This window comes from Mustela erminea, chromosome 1 (assembly GCF_009829155.1).
Source record: "Mustela erminea isolate mMusErm1 chromosome 1, mMusErm1.Pri, whole genome shotgun sequence".
NCBI classification, from domain to species: Eukaryota; Metazoa; Chordata; class Mammalia; order Carnivora; family Mustelidae; genus Mustela; species Mustela erminea.
In genome coordinates this window covers 36,789,678-36,809,314 of record NC_045614.1, presented here as the reverse complement: position 1 = coordinate 36,809,314, position 19,637 = coordinate 36,789,678, and the positions used below count along the sequence as shown (strand labels likewise).

The 19,637-nt window shown below is 43.8% G+C and overlaps 1 protein-coding gene across 6 annotated transcripts in view; it reads left to right on the top strand.

The window, feature by feature from the left end:
• TAFA4 (TAFA chemokine like family member 4) overlaps positions 1 to 19,637 on the top strand; it is a 215,471-nt gene that overhangs the window by 2,980 nt on the left and 192,854 nt on the right. For 2 of the 6 annotated variants that reach the window (XM_032324683.1, XM_032324694.1), the window contains exon 1: positions 17,106 to 17,945. In XM_032324683.1, the coding sequence (XP_032180574.1) occupies positions 17,208 to 17,945 (738 nt within the window). In that variant the 5' untranslated portion in view covers positions 17,106 to 17,207. Of the gene's footprint in view, positions 1 to 236; positions 377 to 17,105; positions 17,946 to 19,637 lie in introns of those variants that run through there. The other 4 variants (XM_032324715.1, XR_004281237.1, XM_032324704.1 and 1 more) reach the window with 4 other exon arrangements.

Here is a 19,637-nt window from a genome sequence, read left to right as displayed (position 1 = left end):
AAAAATCTTCTGCTGCCTAGCCTGTCTTTCTCCCAGCCCAGTTTCACACTGTCCACTTCCCTCTGCCTGGTCTCTGAGACCACAGACGGAGAGCTGGCTGAGCGAGTAAAATCCCGAATATAACCTTCAAGGTCATCAATAGTTCACAAATTGCCAATTAAAGGCAGTATTAATCATCAAAACATTCTTGGTTCTCATTTGAAAACAAGACCCAAACCACCAACTTTCTTTTCCAGTACTGGGGGCAAAACTGTGACCCGAGAACACACAGAAAATGTTCTCTCCTTTCCGGCTACAGAGTGAGATTTTCATGGAGGGGAGAGTGAGGATTATTAACGAAGTATGTGATTGTTGTACCATCAGCCCCTGGAATGTGGTGAGTCGTAAATGAATTGGGCACTAATTCAACACTAGAGACTCTGTTTTTCTTTCTTTATTATCTTGTCATTGTAGCTGTGACTTGGAAACAGGATCTGTCTTAAGGACAAGGATGCCGGGTCTGCTGTAATGGAAACGGGCTGTTTGGGAAATCTGACCCCAGGATCATGATCTTAACTTGATAGTAGCCCACCTCCCTCTACCTTCTATTTTTTGTCTGTTAGGTATGTAGGTAGGAGAGACAGCATCTGTCAGAGTCGGGCAGAAAAGGAGCAGGGCTGACTTCTCTATTATGCATAACAGGCACAGTGCCTAGGGCCTGTGACACTTCTAGGAACCCATGGGAATGTTCTACATTCTTTTAAAATCAGAAGAGAAAAAGTAGATATCATCCAACCTGGCTTACATTCATCTTTTTACCGATACAGTCACAAAATATAATTTTTAGTAATTTTTTATGGAGGAAGACATTCATGAAAATAGAAATGCCAAGGGCCCACCAAAGGTATCATATAGACCTAGAGACCAATGACTACTTCAAAGGGTTTAACTGAAGAGGATGAAGCAAAGGGGCCCTTTGCAAAGGGTTGTTTGGGTACCATAAACCAACGAGGGGGTGGTGACCCACTCCAGGATGAGCCACAGTGGGGATTACCACCACCTTTGGGCTTGATTTCATGATGGCAAGATGACCAATGGCCAAACCCAGCTAGAAGCCAGAGGAGAAGTGGTTCAGAGGTTCAGTCCATGTGGGCCAGCCCTGTAGGGTGCAGAGCAAGGAACAGGGCAGACAAGAGTAGAAAGAGGATGGGGCACCGGATTGTCAACAAAGGATAACCAGTATTAGGACTCATATTCCAACCATCGCATGCTTCTAGGCTTTTTAGGTGGGTATAACCCCTGCCTTTGTGTAGGATTAATAGGATCTATGCATGGATTATAGAAGGAGGAAGTTATTTTCTTTCTTTTTTCAAAGATTTATTTATTTATTGAAAGAGCATTTTAGTGGGGAGCAGGGGAGGGGCTGGGCAGAAGGGGCAGGGGTGGGGAGAGAAATTAAGCAGACTCTACACTGAGCAGGGAGCCCAATGCTGGGGCTTGATGTCAGGACCCTGAGATCATGGCCCGAGCCAAAAACAGGAGTTGGGACAGTTACCTGACTGAGCCTCCCAGGTGCCCTAGGAATTTATTTTCTGCTTCAAACAACAGATTCACAAGGCTAGTACCCCATCATGTGGCAAATGACTCAACCTTTCACACTCCTTTGCTTTATTTTGGAAGCATCTGCTTTTTAGGTTTCAGGTTTTCTAAATCCCTTTACAATCAAGGGCTCAACCTCCTGTTCTAGCCCAATGAAGGGATAGTTGAGAGAAGCAGTCAAGGAAAGCCTTTTGAATCAGACTGCCTAGCCAGCTGGGATATATATTGAATAGCCATATGACCTCCCTGTGCCTCAGTTTCTTTATCTGTAAAAGTAGGGTAATATAGTGTGTGTTTCATAGGCTGGGGGGAGGATTAAATGAAATAATAGTAGGAGATATGTGTGTTTACTGTGAGATGCTGTGAGTGCTTACTGTGAGATGAACACTATTCTCAGTGCTTTATGTGTATCCCCCACATACAGAAAAGCAAAGATTACAACAGGAAGAGAGACAAGTCTGTAATGGTATTATTTGGTTATCTACATGCGACTGTGTTTGAAAGTAAACTGCCACCAGGGTTTCATATATATGAATCAATAAATGTTAACTAATTTTTTGGAGGGGTTCTAAGCCAGTCAAATTGAATTTCTGTCACTTGCAACCAGGACAGTTCAAATAAAGTGGGTTCTCTCTCTCTCTCTCTCTCTTTATATATATATACATATATATAGATACACACACACATATATATACACACACACCTGTATATATTGTATATACACATAAATGTATCTTCATAAGCTAAAAAATAAAGGGGAGCACAGTAGAATGCATAGATAATATCTCTAAACTTTGAGGAATGCTGCTATAGAGAGCCTTTTATTAAGAGAACCGATGAAAATGACCTTGAATTTGGTCGGAACTTAACGGTGCCGGGTGATGGTGTGTATCTGATTTGAAACAGTCCCCACAGCCGCCCTGTGAGACAGCAGTCAGTGCTGATATTAGCCCACTTGATCGAGGAAGATATGAAACCCCAGAAAGCCAGAATAACTTACACGTCAATTAGCTGATGAGTTTGTGGAGCTAGAATTCAAACCCAAAGCCCATGCTCTTTTTCTTGTGATAGGCTTCCTCCCCCTATTGCCCTCCAAGTGCCTGGATAGAGCCTCCACGCAGCCAAGCTGGTGTGCTTTTTGCCATCTTCTTTTGTTGCATCAGAGAAGGCATGCATAACCGCAAGTACAAGGTAAAGGCTGATGGGGTCAGAATTGTGGCGATGAACACGGTTCATCATAATAAATGAACTCCATGCATCAGCTTTGAAAAGGCAAGCATCTCTCCTGCAGAGTAACCGAATGCACGGAATCCACTTACTGTGCGTGCAGTAATAGCCAAGCTCTCCGTGTTTACTTCTGCAGGAACTATCTTACTGTGTTACATGCTTTGGCAACAACAGAAGAGTCTAATGTGGCACCTGCTGGCCCTCCAGAAGCAAATTCCTTCCTAAGGATTCCTCTCTGTTAACAGTATTTCTGCCTTAATACAACCAACGGCAGGTCCTGCTCGTGAGTGGAGGTGGGCAGAGGGTGGGGGAGTATTTCCCCCAGGCTTAGAGCTGGAACCCTTCAGTTCTCCCAGAGGGTGCCTGGGGTAGGGGTGGGGAGCTGCTGAGTCTGGAAACTCACTCCAGCAGGCTGAAGGACTCAGCCTTTATTGTATCCTTCAAAACAGGAATGAAGAATGGAGAACATTCTTCCATCTCTTGGGGCTAATATCAAATGATGTTCCCACTTTCTGTGTCGTTCCTGAAGCACAACTCCTTTCTCCTTCCTCTGTGTTCCCAGAGCTTGAATACAGCACTCCCTGTATTTTTCTCCAATACCCTTTCCTTTTTTTCTTTTTGAAATTCCTTTCCCTTTCTGTAATACAAAGTCATTATATGCTAGGGCACTGGGCAAAAGAAAATACTCATAATTCTGTACCTGGAAAGAATCATTTTAAACATTCTTGCTCTCTTTCTTATTTTATTATTTTATTTTATTATTTTTTTAAGATTCTAAGTAATCTCTGGTTGGGGCTCAAACTTAAAACTTTGAGATCAAGAGTTTCATGTTCTACCAGTGGAGGTAGGCAGGCACCTATCTTCCTTTACTTTAAAAGATATTTTATTTTCTAGTTAAAAGCACGTGATGCCCAAAGGGAAGCAATCCCTTTGGGGTTTTAGGTGGCTAGTGCATGGGGGTTTGGGGATGTTTGCTGAATCTACTTAGTTGAGGTGAGTACAGATCCAGTGTTGACTTTCCTTTGCTTAAAAAAAATCTTTTATTTTTTTTTTTCAATTACTTATATCAAAGTTACCTAGAAACTTCATCAATCAACTTAGACCAAGGAGGAAAGATGCTTCTTTTAGTAACTAAACCTCCTGGGCCTCAGACTCCTGGTCCCTTTCTTTTGAATCTTATCTGTCTCAGCCCTTTTTTTTTTTTTTTTTAAAGCCTTTTGGAGATATAACTCACATCCCATAAAATTAACCTACTTAAAGTGCACAGTTCAGTGGTTTTAGTCTATTGACAAAGCTGTGCAATCAGCACCACTGCCTTCTATTAGAACATTTTCATCCCCTGGAAAGAAACCCTACACCCAGTTAGCAGTCAACCCCTGTTACCCCTTCCTCAGCCCCTGGTTCTTAGTCTACTTTCCCTCTCTGTGGGTTTGCCTATTCTGGACATTTCAGAGAGATGTAATCATGCAATATGAAGTCTCCTGAGACTGGATTATTTCATTTAATAATGAAATGAAGCATGGTGTTCTCAGGGTTCATCCACGCTGTAGCAAGTATCCACATTTCATTCCTTTTTATTGTTGCGCTGCCTGTGTTTTGCTGTCTGCTGCTTCTTCATGTTCTTCAATAACTGTTGGTGGTGTATTAATTCAGACATCTCCTGCTATTTGATATTTGCCTCTTTTACCCAAGCATTGTGACATGTAACATATCCCTTCACTCGGGGCCCCAGGATCAAGGAACAACCATGTTGGAATTTGCCAGACCCTAAACCCTGTATATTTCAGGTTTATGTGATGTTACATTTACCCCATTGGATGTCCAACTTTTAGAAAACAAGTATGTTTGAAGGTAATAATCTCATACAAAGATAAAGACCTGCACATACAGAACAGTTCCAAAGTCTAGACAGACAATCAGGAAAAGCAAAATAAAATTTCTAGGTGAATCTGTCGAATACTTTATTAAGAAAAAATACCAACCTGAAAAAGAGTTTTAATTAATTGGAGGATGGCTCAGCATCAACAAAGTTCTAGGAAATAGAAAAGTTTTATGATGTTCTAAATTGTGCTCATTTTTTTGGGTATTGTAAGAACCAAGAGAAATTGGCCCAAGGTTTATTGGAGCTTTGAAGTCTAGCCATCAAATCAGTGAGTGTCAATTACCTCGACGTAGGCTGCCAAGAAGATCACTTATTATTAATGCATCGTGAAATGGATCACTGGGATGTTAAGATAATTCTTTGTTATGAGTTCTGTCTCTGAGTACAATTGAGTTGTTTTCCTAACTGTATTTCAGAGGTCTAGGATATTTCTGTATCTAATCAACTCATCGTTTTTTTCCTCTGCATAATATTAAGGCATTCATTAGCTTTCAGCAGCACTGCAGAAGTTGGCTTTGGTTTAAAATTGTGCCCATGGTAGAGGGAATGTTTCTACAAACCACTTAAAACATTATTAAGCTGTACTCTTTTCCCCCCTCAGAATTTATTTAATCTCATTAAACCTAAAAAATGGCTAAGCAGCGGGTAGCATTTTTTTTTTCTTGGTGAATCAAAACATGAAAAAGAATGCAAACATTAAGAGGTAATGAACATTGGATGCACTCTGTTCTAACTTTCCCGACTTAAAGCAATATAAAATACTTAGATGTCATTATCTAAAATACTTATGATGGGGTTGTTTTTCCTCGATAAGAAATTAATTGGTAATAAATCTGTGTTAGAGCATAACTGGAAGTAAAAACAGACTGTACCAACTTAATTTGGCTTCAGGGATGAGATGGAAGCAGATGTTGGAATTAACATTTTAAAATATTATCCCTCTAAGTCAGCATTTGGATAGGAGATTGGTTGTGGAATTCTGTGTGGAAAGCAGTAGGTTCACTCATCCAAGGTCTCATAGCTTTGGACTATGTTTTGGGACCTCTGGAATATACACAAAACAGCACTTAGAGACAGAACTCATAACTAAGAACTATCCTAACATTCTGGTACCCACAAGTTTGCACATCAACCATGAGCGTAGAACATACTCGTCCTGAATTATTTCCACTTTGGTAGCGTATATGCTACCAATGTGAGCACTGTTATTCAAAAGTCCAGGTGACTGAGGTGAGATAGGTTTTAGTCCTTTGTTGCTAAATAATTGTGTTGCCATGGACAAGTCATTTAACTGTTGGGAACACCATTTTTCTTGTCAGTGCAAAGGGACAATTATTAGCTTCCCTGCATACTTGACAATGTGGGGAGCACTGTGAGAATGTGAAAAACACTAGAGAAATAGAAGTTGTTTTAAATTAGCAAACTATGACTCAAAACAATGAAAGAGCAAATGTTAGAGACACAACTCCCAAATTTCAGTTTTCTTTAAGAACTTTCATTAGGAAGTCATGCTAAGAAAACAATCTAAGGAATATGTGAAAACGTCCATCAGAGCATTACCAAAAATGATGAAATATGGGGAGTAAGCTAAGTGTCCAACAATAGGGGACTGGCTAATTATATAGCATTCTAGCTCTTTCAAGGAATGCCATACGTCTATGAAAATCCACAACATGCTGTGAAGTAAAAAAAATTGCAGGTCACGAAATGGTATGCCCTATGGCTACCTGGCTCCACTATTTGTCTTTTTGGAAACAAAATACATATGCAGGAAAAATTGTGTGTAGATAAAACATTAACAATGATTATTTCTGACTGGGTAGAATATGGATGATTTGCGGGGGGCGTGATTTTGTGTGTTCTTAAAGTTTTCTGTATAAACAACATACAACTTTTTTTTATTAGAAAGATATGTGTGTATAAGCTCCTTTTCCCCCTCTCTCTTCCCATGTTATTGATTCTCAATCTGGGTGGGTAGATAGAGACCTGGGATTCTGCTAAACATACCACAATGCCCAGGGCAGCCCCCACAGCAAAGAATTCGCTGGCCAAGAGATCAATAGCTCCAAGGCTGAGAAGCGCTGTGCCCATCCGTCCTAGGTCAACTCAGGAGAGCTGTCCATGGTGGTCCCTGTAGCTAAGGCTCCTCCTCTCACTTTCTTCTTTCCACTGGCCCTTCTTTTCCATCCCCCTATGGAATCTTGCCTTGTCTGAAAACTAGAGGGGAGGCTATTGTTTCCCAATCTATTGTTCAAGATAGGCTGTGGCTTTTTGATATTCAAAAACTTGGCTTCTGGGTCTCAGAAACCCTTTCAAAACTATTATATCTCCAGCATGGCTTTCAGCGGCCTATTTTGAAACTCCTAAGCCATGGCTCTGTGTCTTTGTTCTCAGAGTTTTGCTTTGGTACATTTTTCCCTAGGGTTGTAAGCACACTGTCTAGCTGCTTGAATCGGTTGCGGGTGAGAACACAAAGTAGGGTCATGGACTAAAAAGGAGGACAAGGGAATATTTTAAAAATCCTCTCTGCGCATGTATTTACTCGTTATAATTTATGTCAGTGTGTGCTAATAACCTTACAAAATAAAGTGCTGACATGGTGAATCATGGTTTAGTTTTTATCTGTGGCTCTTAAAAATCTTATTAACATGTTAGAATGTTCTGAATTCACCAGGGGCAAAATCAGCTCCCTGTGGAACCTTGTTTATCACAACCGGGTGGAACTGTCGCCTTGGGGATGGCCACATTCAACCTGACACCCGCTCCTTGCTATTCTCTGTCTCATTCTCTTCAGCCTGGCCCTGCATGCCTATGCCAATTTGCAAGATTTATTTAGAAATCCGTGTGTAAAAGGGAGATTCTCTTGAATTTTTCAGGCTGGGTGCATTGGGAGGGTATGCAGCATAAGCACGGCAGGAAAATGACCACGTCCTCCAAAACAAACTATTTGAAGTTTCTTTCATCCCATGGCACCTAGAAGCATGACCACTGTTATGCCCACAAATTCTACCTCAACCTCCCTTTTGCTGAGAGAGTCATAATGTGTGGACTCTGGCTGAGAGTGAACGCTAAAAGGCATCAGGCTATCACAGCTGTGCCCTCCCTGTGATCCTTCACTTGGCAGCCCCCTCCCTCCCATGGCTTTAGTGAATATCTCTAGGAGTCTAAGTAGATATTTGATTTCCAAATCTGTACCTCCAGCTCAGATCTTTCCATGCTACTCAAGGTTCTGAGGCATGCTGGAGTAGAGGGAAAGCACGTTTTTGACTTAGAGACTTTCTAGCTTGCAAAATCACATTAAGAAACATCAGAGAGAGGAGCATCTGGGTGGCTCAGTGGGTTAAAGCCTCTGCCTTTGGCTCAGGTCATGATCCCAGGGTCCTGGGATCAAGCCCTGCATCGGGCTCTCTGCTCATCGGGAAGCCTGCTTCCTTCTCTCTCTCTGCCTGCCTCACTGCCTACTTGTGGTGTGTGATGTGTCAAATAAATAAATAAAATCTTTAAAAAAAGAAAAGAAAAGAAACATCAGAAAGGCTCTCTGAACCTCAGTTTATTATCTGTAAAGCGGAGAGAATAAAGAATCTCTAAGGGAGTTAATTCCATAAAGAAATGAGATAATGTGGGTAGAGGCATCAGATGTGTTAGTTATTTTTTACCAGGATGCCCCACGCAGATCACAAAATTTCCAGACACTGGACTTTCCAACAAACTCAATCAGGGACTCCCTGAACCTTTCTTTCAGAGGTAATACGGTCTCGGAGTCAATGTTTCTTTCTGCTCTGAGCTCTGTTTCTATAGGTTGGCTTCTTCATAGCTTCAGTTATGTATTGTCTATAAGGATCTGTCATGTAATTTAGTTTATCTGCTCCAAATAAATGGCTCAATCTCTTGGGCTCCCCTCCCCCCCTTTTTTTGGGTGGGGAAGCCCATTTTCAAATTCCAGGGGGAAAAGTGTGATTGGTTCATGCCACTTTTCTAACCAGACCACACGAGTCAGAAATACTGGATGGATAGAAAGTTCTAGACTTAGAAGCCCAAACTAATCTGGTTAGCTGTTGTTATATGGTTTGGTCAATCAGGGCATTACATCAGGCAGCCTCCTGGAATGGACATTAATTTGTTATTGTCTAACACTCCTTCTTTTGGAGGAATTTATAACTGTGTGGTTATAGTGGGGCTGCTATTCGTCTCCTATACCCTGTCTGGGCAAGGGATGAGTTTGTAAAACAAGTTGGCCTGGATTTCTTTAATTTGAAGCTGGAGGAGTTTGTTGAATTTAGGGTCCTATTGCTGGATAGGGCTTGGACCTGGTGAAGGACAATTTTCTTGCCTTTTGAAAGAAGTCTTCTCTTAGTAAGAGAGAATGAGGCCAATCCATAGAAAAGACCATAGTCAAGATACAGGGAAGAAACACTTACACATTCATGGTCTTTTTTTCTTTCTTTCTTTTCTTTTCTTTTTTAAAGATTTTATTTATTTGACAGAGAGAGACCACAAGTGGGCAGAGAGGCAGGCAGAGAGAGAGGGAGAAGCAGGCTCCCTGCCGAGCAGATAGCCCGATGTGGGGCTCGATTTCAGGACCCCGAGATCATGACCTGAGCTGAAGGCAGAGGCTTTAACCTACTGAGCCACCTAGGTGCCCCTCATGCTCTTTCTTAAACACCAGTATCTAGCTACATTTCTAGAGCATCTCAGTTATGTAAATAGCCGCCTCTTTTTGCCTAGATCTGTTTGTGTTGAGTTTCTGTCACTTACAATCAAGGATTCTGTCTAGGATGCTTTCTCAGAAGGGGATGTTTGGCAAGCAGGCAAATGTCTAAGACTGCAACTTGCTTGAAATCCATAGGATTTGAGGCCCACTGATAGATTTGGCTTCCCTGGTGGGTAAGTCCCTGATCGAAAATATTTCAAATGTCAGATGTCCAACTGAAGCCTCTTAAGTCTTCCTTTAACATTTATGACCTTTGACTAAATAATGTTGTTTCAAGGTAGAGGCAAAATATTCAAGTCCAGAAATTAAAGTTGAATGCCGTGTAGGTTTTGTTGCCTGTATTAAAATAGAGCAGATGGAAAGAAAGCTGGAATAAAACCCAGTGCTTATTTTTCTGTTTTCTCCAAAACTTTCCTCTAGAAGTCTAGGAGAGTCAGTAGGCCAGGTAAGGACTGGAAATGTTAATATTTCCACTGTAAGTTGCCATAATATCAACATCATGGTATACGCTCAGCATTCTTGGAATCCAAGTTCCAAAGATACTTGATGACGTTCCCCTCTTTGCTATTATCATCCTCTGTCTACACTGAGTCTTTTCAAAGGAAGCTGAATTGGTGAATGGGGGAGGGAGAGATTCTCAGCACGTGTCAGGGTGATGCAGGGTGGCTGTTCCTAAGAGCGCAGAGTCATAAAGGGAAGAATGTTGGGACACCTGGGTGGCTCAGTTGGTTGGCTGTCTGCCTGCGACTTGGGTCATGATCCCAGGGTCTTGGAATTGGACCTGCATTGAGCTCCCTGCTCAGTGGGAGCCTTCCTCTCCTTCTAATTTACCCTGGCTTGTGCTCTTTCTTTCTCTTTCTGTCAAATGAATAGATAAAATCTTAAAAAAAAAAAAAAAAGGAAAGAACATTAATAATGGAGCCAAGCTAGACCAATGATGGGATATAAATGTGACTCCAAACCCTGTTTTTCCTCAGAATATTATTCTCATCAGCCTATCACTGCTCAAGCATTTCTGCATCTGTGCCAATAGAGTCTCTCCTATGTTTAAAAATTTCAGCCTCCTTCCTGATTTTGTTGGGCCTCACCTCAAATTTACTATATGACCAAATTATTATCATTATTATCATATTTTTCTTAATTGGTGTCACATTTTAATTTAATCTCATTCTAAATAGCTGTATCCATGAAATCACAAGTTTGGTGTTTTCATTTAGCTCCCCCCAATATCCATTCCAATAAATGAAAACTATTAAAATAATCCTTCTGTGTATCACCCAAAATAATCTTGTAAAAACATTGTGAGAGGCAAACCACATTTTGAGGGGAAAACCCCCTAGTAATATACTGTTACTTGGGTTACTGCACATATACGTTACACATATGGAAGCGATCACAGTTAGAAGCTTTATTTCTGGACATCATTAGTAGATCACAGAAGGTCGTGTTAGAGTCTAGGAAGTGAGAACCAGAAGAGTTTGATGGTGCAGAGGGGTTAGAGAAACAATAATTTCTTGCTTACTTTCTTTCTCCCTACATGACTGACAGCTCTAAGATGAGGAGCTCAGTGTCTGGCTTGTTCATCAGTGTATCCTAGTAGGTAGTAGAGAGCCTGGCTCAGAGTGGGGACTCACTATATGCTGGAGGTAGAAAGTGTTGCCTGAATAACGATTCCATCTAGGACACCTTGGCATGCTATTGTTAAGTTCTTTGGGGTCAGGGATTACAAATGTCTTTAACAGCCGAATCCTGGGGCACCTGGGTGGCTTAGTGGTTAAGCCTCTGCCTTCGGCTCAGGTCATGGTCTCAGGGTCCTGGGATCGAGCCTCACATCCGGCTCTCTGCTTGGCAGGAAGCCTGCACCCCCTCTCCCTCTGCCTGCCTCTCTGCCTACTTGTGATCTCTCCCTCTGTCAAATAAATGAATAAAATCTTAAAAAAAATAAAATCTTAAAAAAAAAATACAAATGAATCTCATGTGCCTAGTCCCATGCCTAGCACACACAAAATTCTAACATTTTTTTGTTTATATGAATATATGTTTAGTCTAGGCCTGGTAAGTTTTTTTTTTTTTTTAAAGATTTTATTTATTTATTTGACAGAGAGAAATCACAAGTAGATGGAGAGGCAGGCAGAGAGAGAGAGAGGGAAGCAGGCTCCCTGCTGAGCAGAGAGCCCGATGCGGGCCTTGATCCCAGGACCCTGAGATCATGACCTGAGCCGAAGGCAGCGGCTTAACCCACTGAGCCACCCAGGCGCCCTAGGCCTGGTAAGTTTTGATACAAATTGAATTATACCCCACATTTTAAGCTTTAAAATTTGACCAGTTTGGGTTGATTTAGAAGAATTTCTGTTAGTTTAAAACATTTTTAGATTGTGGCAAAATACACATAAAGTTTACCACTGTAAGCATTTTCAAGGGTACCACTGAATGGTGTTAAGTATATTCGTATTGTGGTGTAATCATCGCTACTATCCATCTCCAGAACTCTTTTCCTCTAGCTGAAACTCTGTCCACTAACTCTGTATCCTCAGCACTAATGGCCCATTCTCCCCATGCTCTATCTTCTGCAACTACCATTCTACTTTGTGTCTGGACAAATTGACTACTCTAGGTACCCCGTATAAGAGGAATTATACAGTAGATGTCTTTTTTGACTGGCATATTCCACTTAGCTTAATGTCTTCCATGTTCATCCTTCTGGAAGCATGTAGCAGAATATCCTTCCTTTGAAAGGCTAGATAATATTATATTGTATGTGCATACCACATTTTGTTTATCCATTCAAGGACACTTGAGTTGCTTCCAGCTTTTGGCTGTGGGTATAATATTGAAATGAACATGGATATGCATGTTTGACAAACACACATTTTAAATGAATTCATAAAAGAATCAAGGAAAAAATAAATTAGTAAGTGACAGTGGCAATCTTCTGGGTAGCTGGGGGTGATATGACCACATTGGGAGACGGTGAGTGAAAGGGATGGGGAAAAAGAGAGTACCAAAGGAGCATTATTTCTTTGATGATTCTACCCGGAGCCAGTCCTGTTTGGAACTAGCTCTTGCAACAGCTCTTGTGTGATCTCTAAAAATGCCCTCCCACTGTGGTTTCATGAATCCTTCTTATGCTGATTTACCCTGAAGCGCTGTTCTTTTCCAGGGCATAAATTATTGAAGTGGTTGCGGTCAGTGAAGGGAAGGATAGTGAAACCCACCTGAGTCTTCCAAAGCGAATGGCCAGACGCCTTGTCTGGGTTCCAGAAGTTTAAAGCAAGCCTGACCAAGCCATCCCAGGCAGGAAGTCATTTAGCAGCTAAAACGGCTGCCCACTTCCTAAGTGAGGCAGGGGAATGGGGGAGCCGGTGAGAGATACCTCACATCTTTACACCACTGCAAGTTTCCCGGGCTTTTTCCCTGACCAAGACTGTAGGGAAGCCACTAGAATAGAAAGTGATTCACAAAGACCGGCTGAAGCCATTTTTAGATGTTCACTCTCAGGGAGGAGAGCCTATTAGTATCTGTGTAAAGAGGGCCAAAGCTGGCATTGCACAGTTGTGCTCAGCATTTGGTTTGGCAGGGGGCGCGTTTGAGCGAGGGGATGGACCCCCTTTGTGTTGGGGAGTGTCGGTGGAGGAGACAGGGATCTCTGAAAAAGGCAGGCTGAGCTCAAGAAGCTTGACTCACATTTCCTCAGAGGATGCTTGAAAAACAGGCTGAAAACAAAAAATATATCAGTCATTTCCTTTATCAAAGTTCTTGCAGTTCCCAGTTTGAAGTAAGGGAAAGCAAAGCAAATATCTGCCTAGAAAAGTGAACTTGAAAAGCTAGAGGGCTGGGGTAAAAAAAAAAAAAGTCAGAAAACACTACTTTGAAAATTTCAAAGACAAATGCAAAGGAATACACAAATGCTTTCTGCTTTCTGCTCGCCCGCCCCAGCATAAGCCTCGAAGTTAAAGGATTGGCTCAAGGCCTCAGTCTGCCATCAAATAGTGGTTTCAACGGTGGGCATATTACTTCATCTTTTTTTGAGCCCCAGCTTTCCCATCTGCGAAATGGGTGTTATATATAAGAGAAGTTATGTTCTGTGGGTTGTGAGGTTAGTAATCCATGTGAAACAGTTAGCATAGTGAGCCACACACCATCTCCCGATTAATGGTAATTAGTATTCTTATGAGTCTCCTAAGTAAAAATCCCTTTTAAAGTTCAGGAGCTTTGCAAAATTTTAAAATGGAAGATTCATTTGACAATAAGAGGATTTTATGAAAGGAGCCCCGCGGAGTTGGAATGTTCCTTCACGGGCACCGTTAGTTATCAGCAGATTGATTAATCACCAGGATGGTCTGGCAGGTGCTACAAATAGGAAAATAGAAACAATGTCTAAGTCACGTGGCGTCACCATCTACAAATACAGAGGTTTGTCAAAAAGGGCTTTGTGAGTGTGTGTGTGTGCATGCAAAGCCCTGTCGGTGCAACCTTCCCAGGTTTATAAGACGATAAAATAACTGGACCCCATTTTTAGGAAGCAGATATTTTATTGATTTTGCACTGCCTCAAAGGATGCACAATGGATGATAGAGAAAGGAAGGGTGTTATTGAATGAATGACAGGGATTTTTTTTTTTTTTTAACAACACGGATTGTTATCTTTGCCTAGAACAGTTTTTAAAATTTTTTTTTATTTTTAAAGATTTTATGTATTTATTTGACAGACAGATCACAAGTAGGCAGAGAGGCAGGCAGAGAGAGAGAGAGGGCGAAACAGGCTCCCCTCCGAGCACAGAGCCTGATGTGGGGCTCGATTCCAAGACCCTGGGATGATGATGACCTGAACCCAAGGCAGAGGCTTAACCTACTGAGCCACCCAGGTGCCCCACCTAGAACAGTTTTTACCGGCTCTTTGCTTGGACAGCTTTCTGTCACTGAGCACTCAGCTCCTCTGTCACTACCTCATGGGGACCTTCCCTGATCAGCCAATCTAAATTAAACCCATCCCCCATTCTCTTAATCCTCTAGCCTTCTTTTCTTTCTTTTAAGCCCTTTCTCTGTTCTGAAATTGCTTTGTTCATTTGTTTGCGGATTCGCTCACTGTGCAACTCTTCCTGTAACAAGACACACAGGTCATGTGAAAGCAGAGACCACATCTGCCTTGTTTGTCATGGTATCCCAGAGCCTGGTATGTAGCAGACATTCAATAAATATGTGATGAAGAAATAATTGAATAATTGGGGCTTATTTGGCTTTATTTTAATTTATTTAGAGAGAGTGAATGAGTGAGAGGGGGGAGGGGCAGAGGGAGAGGGAGATGGAGAATCCTGAATCAACTCTGCACTGAGCGCAGAGATCCAGAGATCGTGACCTTGAGATCATGATCTGAGCCAAAAGCAAGAGTTGTTGCTTAACAGACTGAGCCACCCAGGTACCCTTCATTTGGGTTTTCTTTTTTTTTTTCTTTCTTTCTTTTTTTTTTTAAAGATTTTATTTATTTATTTGACAGACAGAGATCACATGTAGGCAGAGAGGCAGGCAGAGATTGAGGAGGAAGCAGGCTCCCGGATGAGCAGAGAGCTGGAAGCGGGGCTTGATCCTAGGACCCTGGGATCATGACCTGAGCCAGAGGCAGACAGAGAGAGAGAGAGGGCGAAACAGGCTCCCCTCCGAGCACAGAGCCTGATGTGGGGCTCGATTCCAAGACCCTGGGATGATGAGCTGAACCCAAGGCAGAGGCTTAACCCACTGAGCCACCCAGGCACCCCTTGGTTTTTCTTTTTAAAAAACATAATTTGTGTTTTCTTGTGCTGATTTGATTAGTAAATCTCAATTCATCAGATCATTTTGGCTTCTTGCCATTGCACAAAAGAAATGGGAAAATCGTAGATGGTGCTTAACTGTGCCATCTTTCCTTAGAATCATACTTTTATTAGTTTGCTCGGGCTGCTCTAGCAAAGTATCACAAATTAAGGGGCCTGAACAACAGAAATTATCAACAGTCAGTCAGCTTCCGATCAAGACGTTGGTAAGTTTGGTTCCTTCTGAGGGCTGAGAGAGGGAGTCTGTCCTATGCCTCTCTCTTCTGCTGGTGGTATGTCTGCCATCTTAGGTACTCCAAGTAAGGTCACATTCCAAGGACTAGGGGTTACGACATCAGGGTATGAATTTGGAGGACACAAACCCCTAATAATATTGAACACCCAGGATGGGAGAATATGTTATTAGATAGAGCCACAAAATCGTTAAATTTGTTTTTTCCCCATCAGGATAGGTAAACTTCAGTCGAGGGAAACTTGGACTTAGAAAAACAGCAGTGCTTAACTGAACAGACCCATGGCAGGACCATGCTTGACTCTAAGTCCCTAATCAATAAATATTTGGCAAGTGAATGAATGTGGAGTGCTTCTAAATGACTTAGTCCTTCAGATCTTCCAAGTCTTAGTTCCAAAGGTCAGGTGACAACTAGCCTGACCACTACCTTTAAAATCACGCCCACCCCAGCCCTCATCTCCCTTTCCACACTTCACTTCTCTCTGTCATACACCTTCTATTCAACCGTATTTTACTTATCATTTTATTGCCTGTTTTCCTTTACTAAACCGTCAGCTCCATAGGAGCAGGAGTTTTTCTAGGGTTTGTTGTTGTTGTTACTTTTGTAGATATCAGCACCTTTTTTTTTTTAAAAGATTTATTTATTTATTTGACAGAGAGAGATCACAAGTAGGCAGAGAGGCAGGCAGAGAGAGAGAGGAGGAAGCAGGCTCCCTGCTGAGCAGAGAGCCCGATGCGGGACTCTATCCCAGGACCCTGACATCATGACCTGAGCTGAAGGCAGCGGCTTAACCCACTGAGCCACCCAGGCGCCCGATATCAGCACCTTTTTACAGTGCTCGACACAGAGTAGGCTCTATTTCATTGAGTAAATGAATGAATGGTCTTTGGAGAGAGGTCTGGCTTCTCCTGGCATGTTCTCCTTGCATTGTTCTCATTCTCCCTAGAATCTCAGTCCAAAGAAATATCTCAAAGGTCAAGCCTCTGTCTCTGATGCTTGAATTCCCTCCAAGACTGGGGATTACTTGGTAACAGGACTGTCTTTTGCTCGGAGCCCCAATTTTGATGATAAAAGAGTCAAGAATTCAAAGTGTTAAGTGATACACAAAATAATATGGTGTGGGGTATGTGTGTGCATAGAACAAAGGTGTCGAGAAGGGAGACAGGAAGGCTTCCATATGTTAGCTCAAGCAATAGGCTCAGAAAAGGGCAACTAGACTCTGGAGCGCAGCTGGGGCAGGATGACGCATTATTTTATATCAATGCAGAGTTAAAAGATCAAAAAATTGTAAGGCAAACCATGAACAGTGAACAGTGTAGTGGTATAGAGAGCAATGCTTCTCAAACTTTATGCATATACTAACCACTCGGGGATCTTGTTAAAATGAAGTGTCTGATTCCAGGGTGAGATCTCAGTCTGCATTTCTAACAAAGTCTCTGGTGGTGCCCCTTGTAGATTACACTGAATATTAAAGAAAGTGGATTCTGCAACCTTGCTGGGTTCAAATTACACACAGTTACCTCGGCTTACTGATCAGTAAATTAGTCTCTTTGTGCCTCAGTTTTCTTATCTATAAAATGGAGATCAAACGAGGTATTCTCTGTAAAAAAATACTATTTAAATGTCACGAATTACTTCACTCAGAGAAGGGGCACGGGAAGAGGGTTTAGCACGGAGTGCGAGTCAAAGAAGTCGTAGCTGTACTTTCATAATTTTTAAAATGAGAAAGTATTTCAGCATTGACCTGTGTGCGGATTTCCCTCCTCTCCCATGCAAGCAAGTTATATAAGAAGCCGGATTAGTTATGCCTGTGTTACGCTCAGAGCGGCCAACGAAGCCTGTTTGCAAACTGTTTGGGGTCTTCGGATGGAGACACGCGGCGTACGGATCGTTTTTCATCCGGAGCCGAACCAAAAATTCCACTCCCTTATGCAAGGCTCCGGCGGCTCTCAGGTATTCGGAAAGAATACCTTTCCCTGGCACCTGCCTGCGGAGCGCTGGCCACAGCGAGGCGCTCGGGAGAGGCGCTGGGAGCCGAGCGGGGGCGGGGGGTGGGGGAGGGTGACCGAGCCCCAGGTGCGGGGAGGGAAGAGGGCCGGCCCACGTGGACCACCGGGCCGGGCGGGGGCAGGGGCCGGGCGGCCCGGCCAATCAGCGCGGCCCGCGGTGGGCCCGGCCCCTCCCGGCCCGCGCGCCCGCCCGCGGGCTCGGCCCCGCACTGCTCGCGGCGCGCGGCCCGGACGGGGCGCACCGACCCCGCGTGCGGCTGCAGCCGGACTCCGGGAGTGGAGTGGCACCTGCGCTTCTGCAGCCGCTGTTTTTCTGCGGCAGTTTCCGACGTGTCTTCAGAGAGACCTGAGAACTTTCACAGTGAGCCTGCGGTGGCGATGGGCCACTCTCGGGGCGCCCGCGGGGAGGTGGCCCGGTGAGCCTCCTCCGCGGCTCCTGTGCAGAGATCCGAGCCTCGTTCTGGACGCGCCAGCCCGACTTGGCCGCGGCTCTAGTCAGGTCAGAAGGGTTGGAAGGGCGGAAGAGGGGTTGGGAAGACGGGGTTGGGGTGGCGCTGACCCAGTACTCAGTCTCTGTCTCGTGGCAGGTGCCTGCCTCTCGGGCTGATACTGACTTGGCTCCGGGCAGTCCCCTCATCCCGACGCTCTTGAACGGGGGTGACCTCCTGTGCGGTAGTTGGCGTGCACCCCGAAGTTGGAAGCGGCGTTCCTAAGTGGGGATGCGTGGCTGACGCCGGGCAGCGGGCGCTGTCAACTTCGGGGTTCGTATGTACCTCTCACGGATTCCCGGGGGAGCTCCTTGGCGGCCAGAGGGGCCTCTCAATGGATCCGTATCAGTATGGGGACGGGGAGCGTGAACTCGGGGTGAGCGGTTGTTTTGGAGAAGCCGGCTTTGGGGCTTCATCCCTTGGGTCTGACCCTGGCCCTTAGGGGAGCCACTTTAGCCTACACCGGAAGCCTTGGTTGCGGGCTCTTGTTGGAAGCACGCTGCGTGCACCCGGGGCGCGTCTTTTTACTTGAAGCGCTAAGCTTCCCGCCCACGTAGAAAACTAGAGCCAGTCTGGAAGTTCCGTCTCTTCCCCCTTGAGGCACCTCGGATTTGTCCACCAGGCGGGAGGGTCTATGTTGCTTCCCTTCTTCTTCAGACCCTCTCTTGTCTCATTTGCCTTGACAATCCGCTCCTGGAAAGGGGAGCATCTTTAATCCTGAACTCATGGCTTGGGAAAGATGGGAGGTGGAAAGTCTGGTGTCCTGCACTTAGGGGGGCAGCTAAAGCCAGAGCGGTGCCACTGGTGCGTTTTTCTCCCGAATCAGTATCATTTGACGTCTGGGGGTTCCACGGACGCCACTGAGAGCTTTAGCCAAGCTATAATTCAGCCCCCAGGAAGATGTACATTCACAGGTTCATGGACTCACTGAGAACTACGCATGGGCTCACATCCCTCCAAATCCCTAGCCCGGATTTAAGTACCCCCTTTGGTGAAGCATCTGCATCCTTGTACTCTTTTCCCCTTCAACTTTTCTATGGCCGTCCCTCCAAGGCCGGCAAGGTTGATGTGATGTGACAGGCGATCCCGGTGTGCGGGGATGGGCGTGTTCAAAGCCTTGGTGGGCTTCTTTCTCTAATATCCTTGCTAGAAGGATTATGGGCACCGACCTGAAAATCCCACCTGCACACCCAGACAACCACACCTGCCCAATCACAATGTAATCAGTGTTTTTCCACTTGGTCATTCTTGAGCAGATGTAGGACTTAAAAAATTCTTCAACACTTCGCTGTGGGTTTACAGTGACAAGCGTTCCTGCTAAGTTTGTAGTTATAAATCAGTGCACAAGCCTAACACTTCCTTTGAACTGGAAATACAGATCTTAATAAGGCAGCAGGAGAACAGTTTTCAGAATCATTGTGACTAATGAATGATGACTTAGGTCCTCCCAAACTGACCGCGTGAGTTGGCTTTGCTCATTTGTGCAAACAGCTATCTTTGTATGTGTGGACATTTCTTGATCAATAATCTCATAAAGCTGTGTTTCAAGGCTTCCTCCCTCAGTTCTGCTCATTGTTCTGCTTTGCGTGACTTTTCTGTCTTCCCTCTGTGCCATTTTAACTACTCTTTAACACTTTAAAATTTATTACAGGGTTTTAAGTCACGATCTGACTTGGCCAATTTTCCCTCCTAAAGATAAGAAA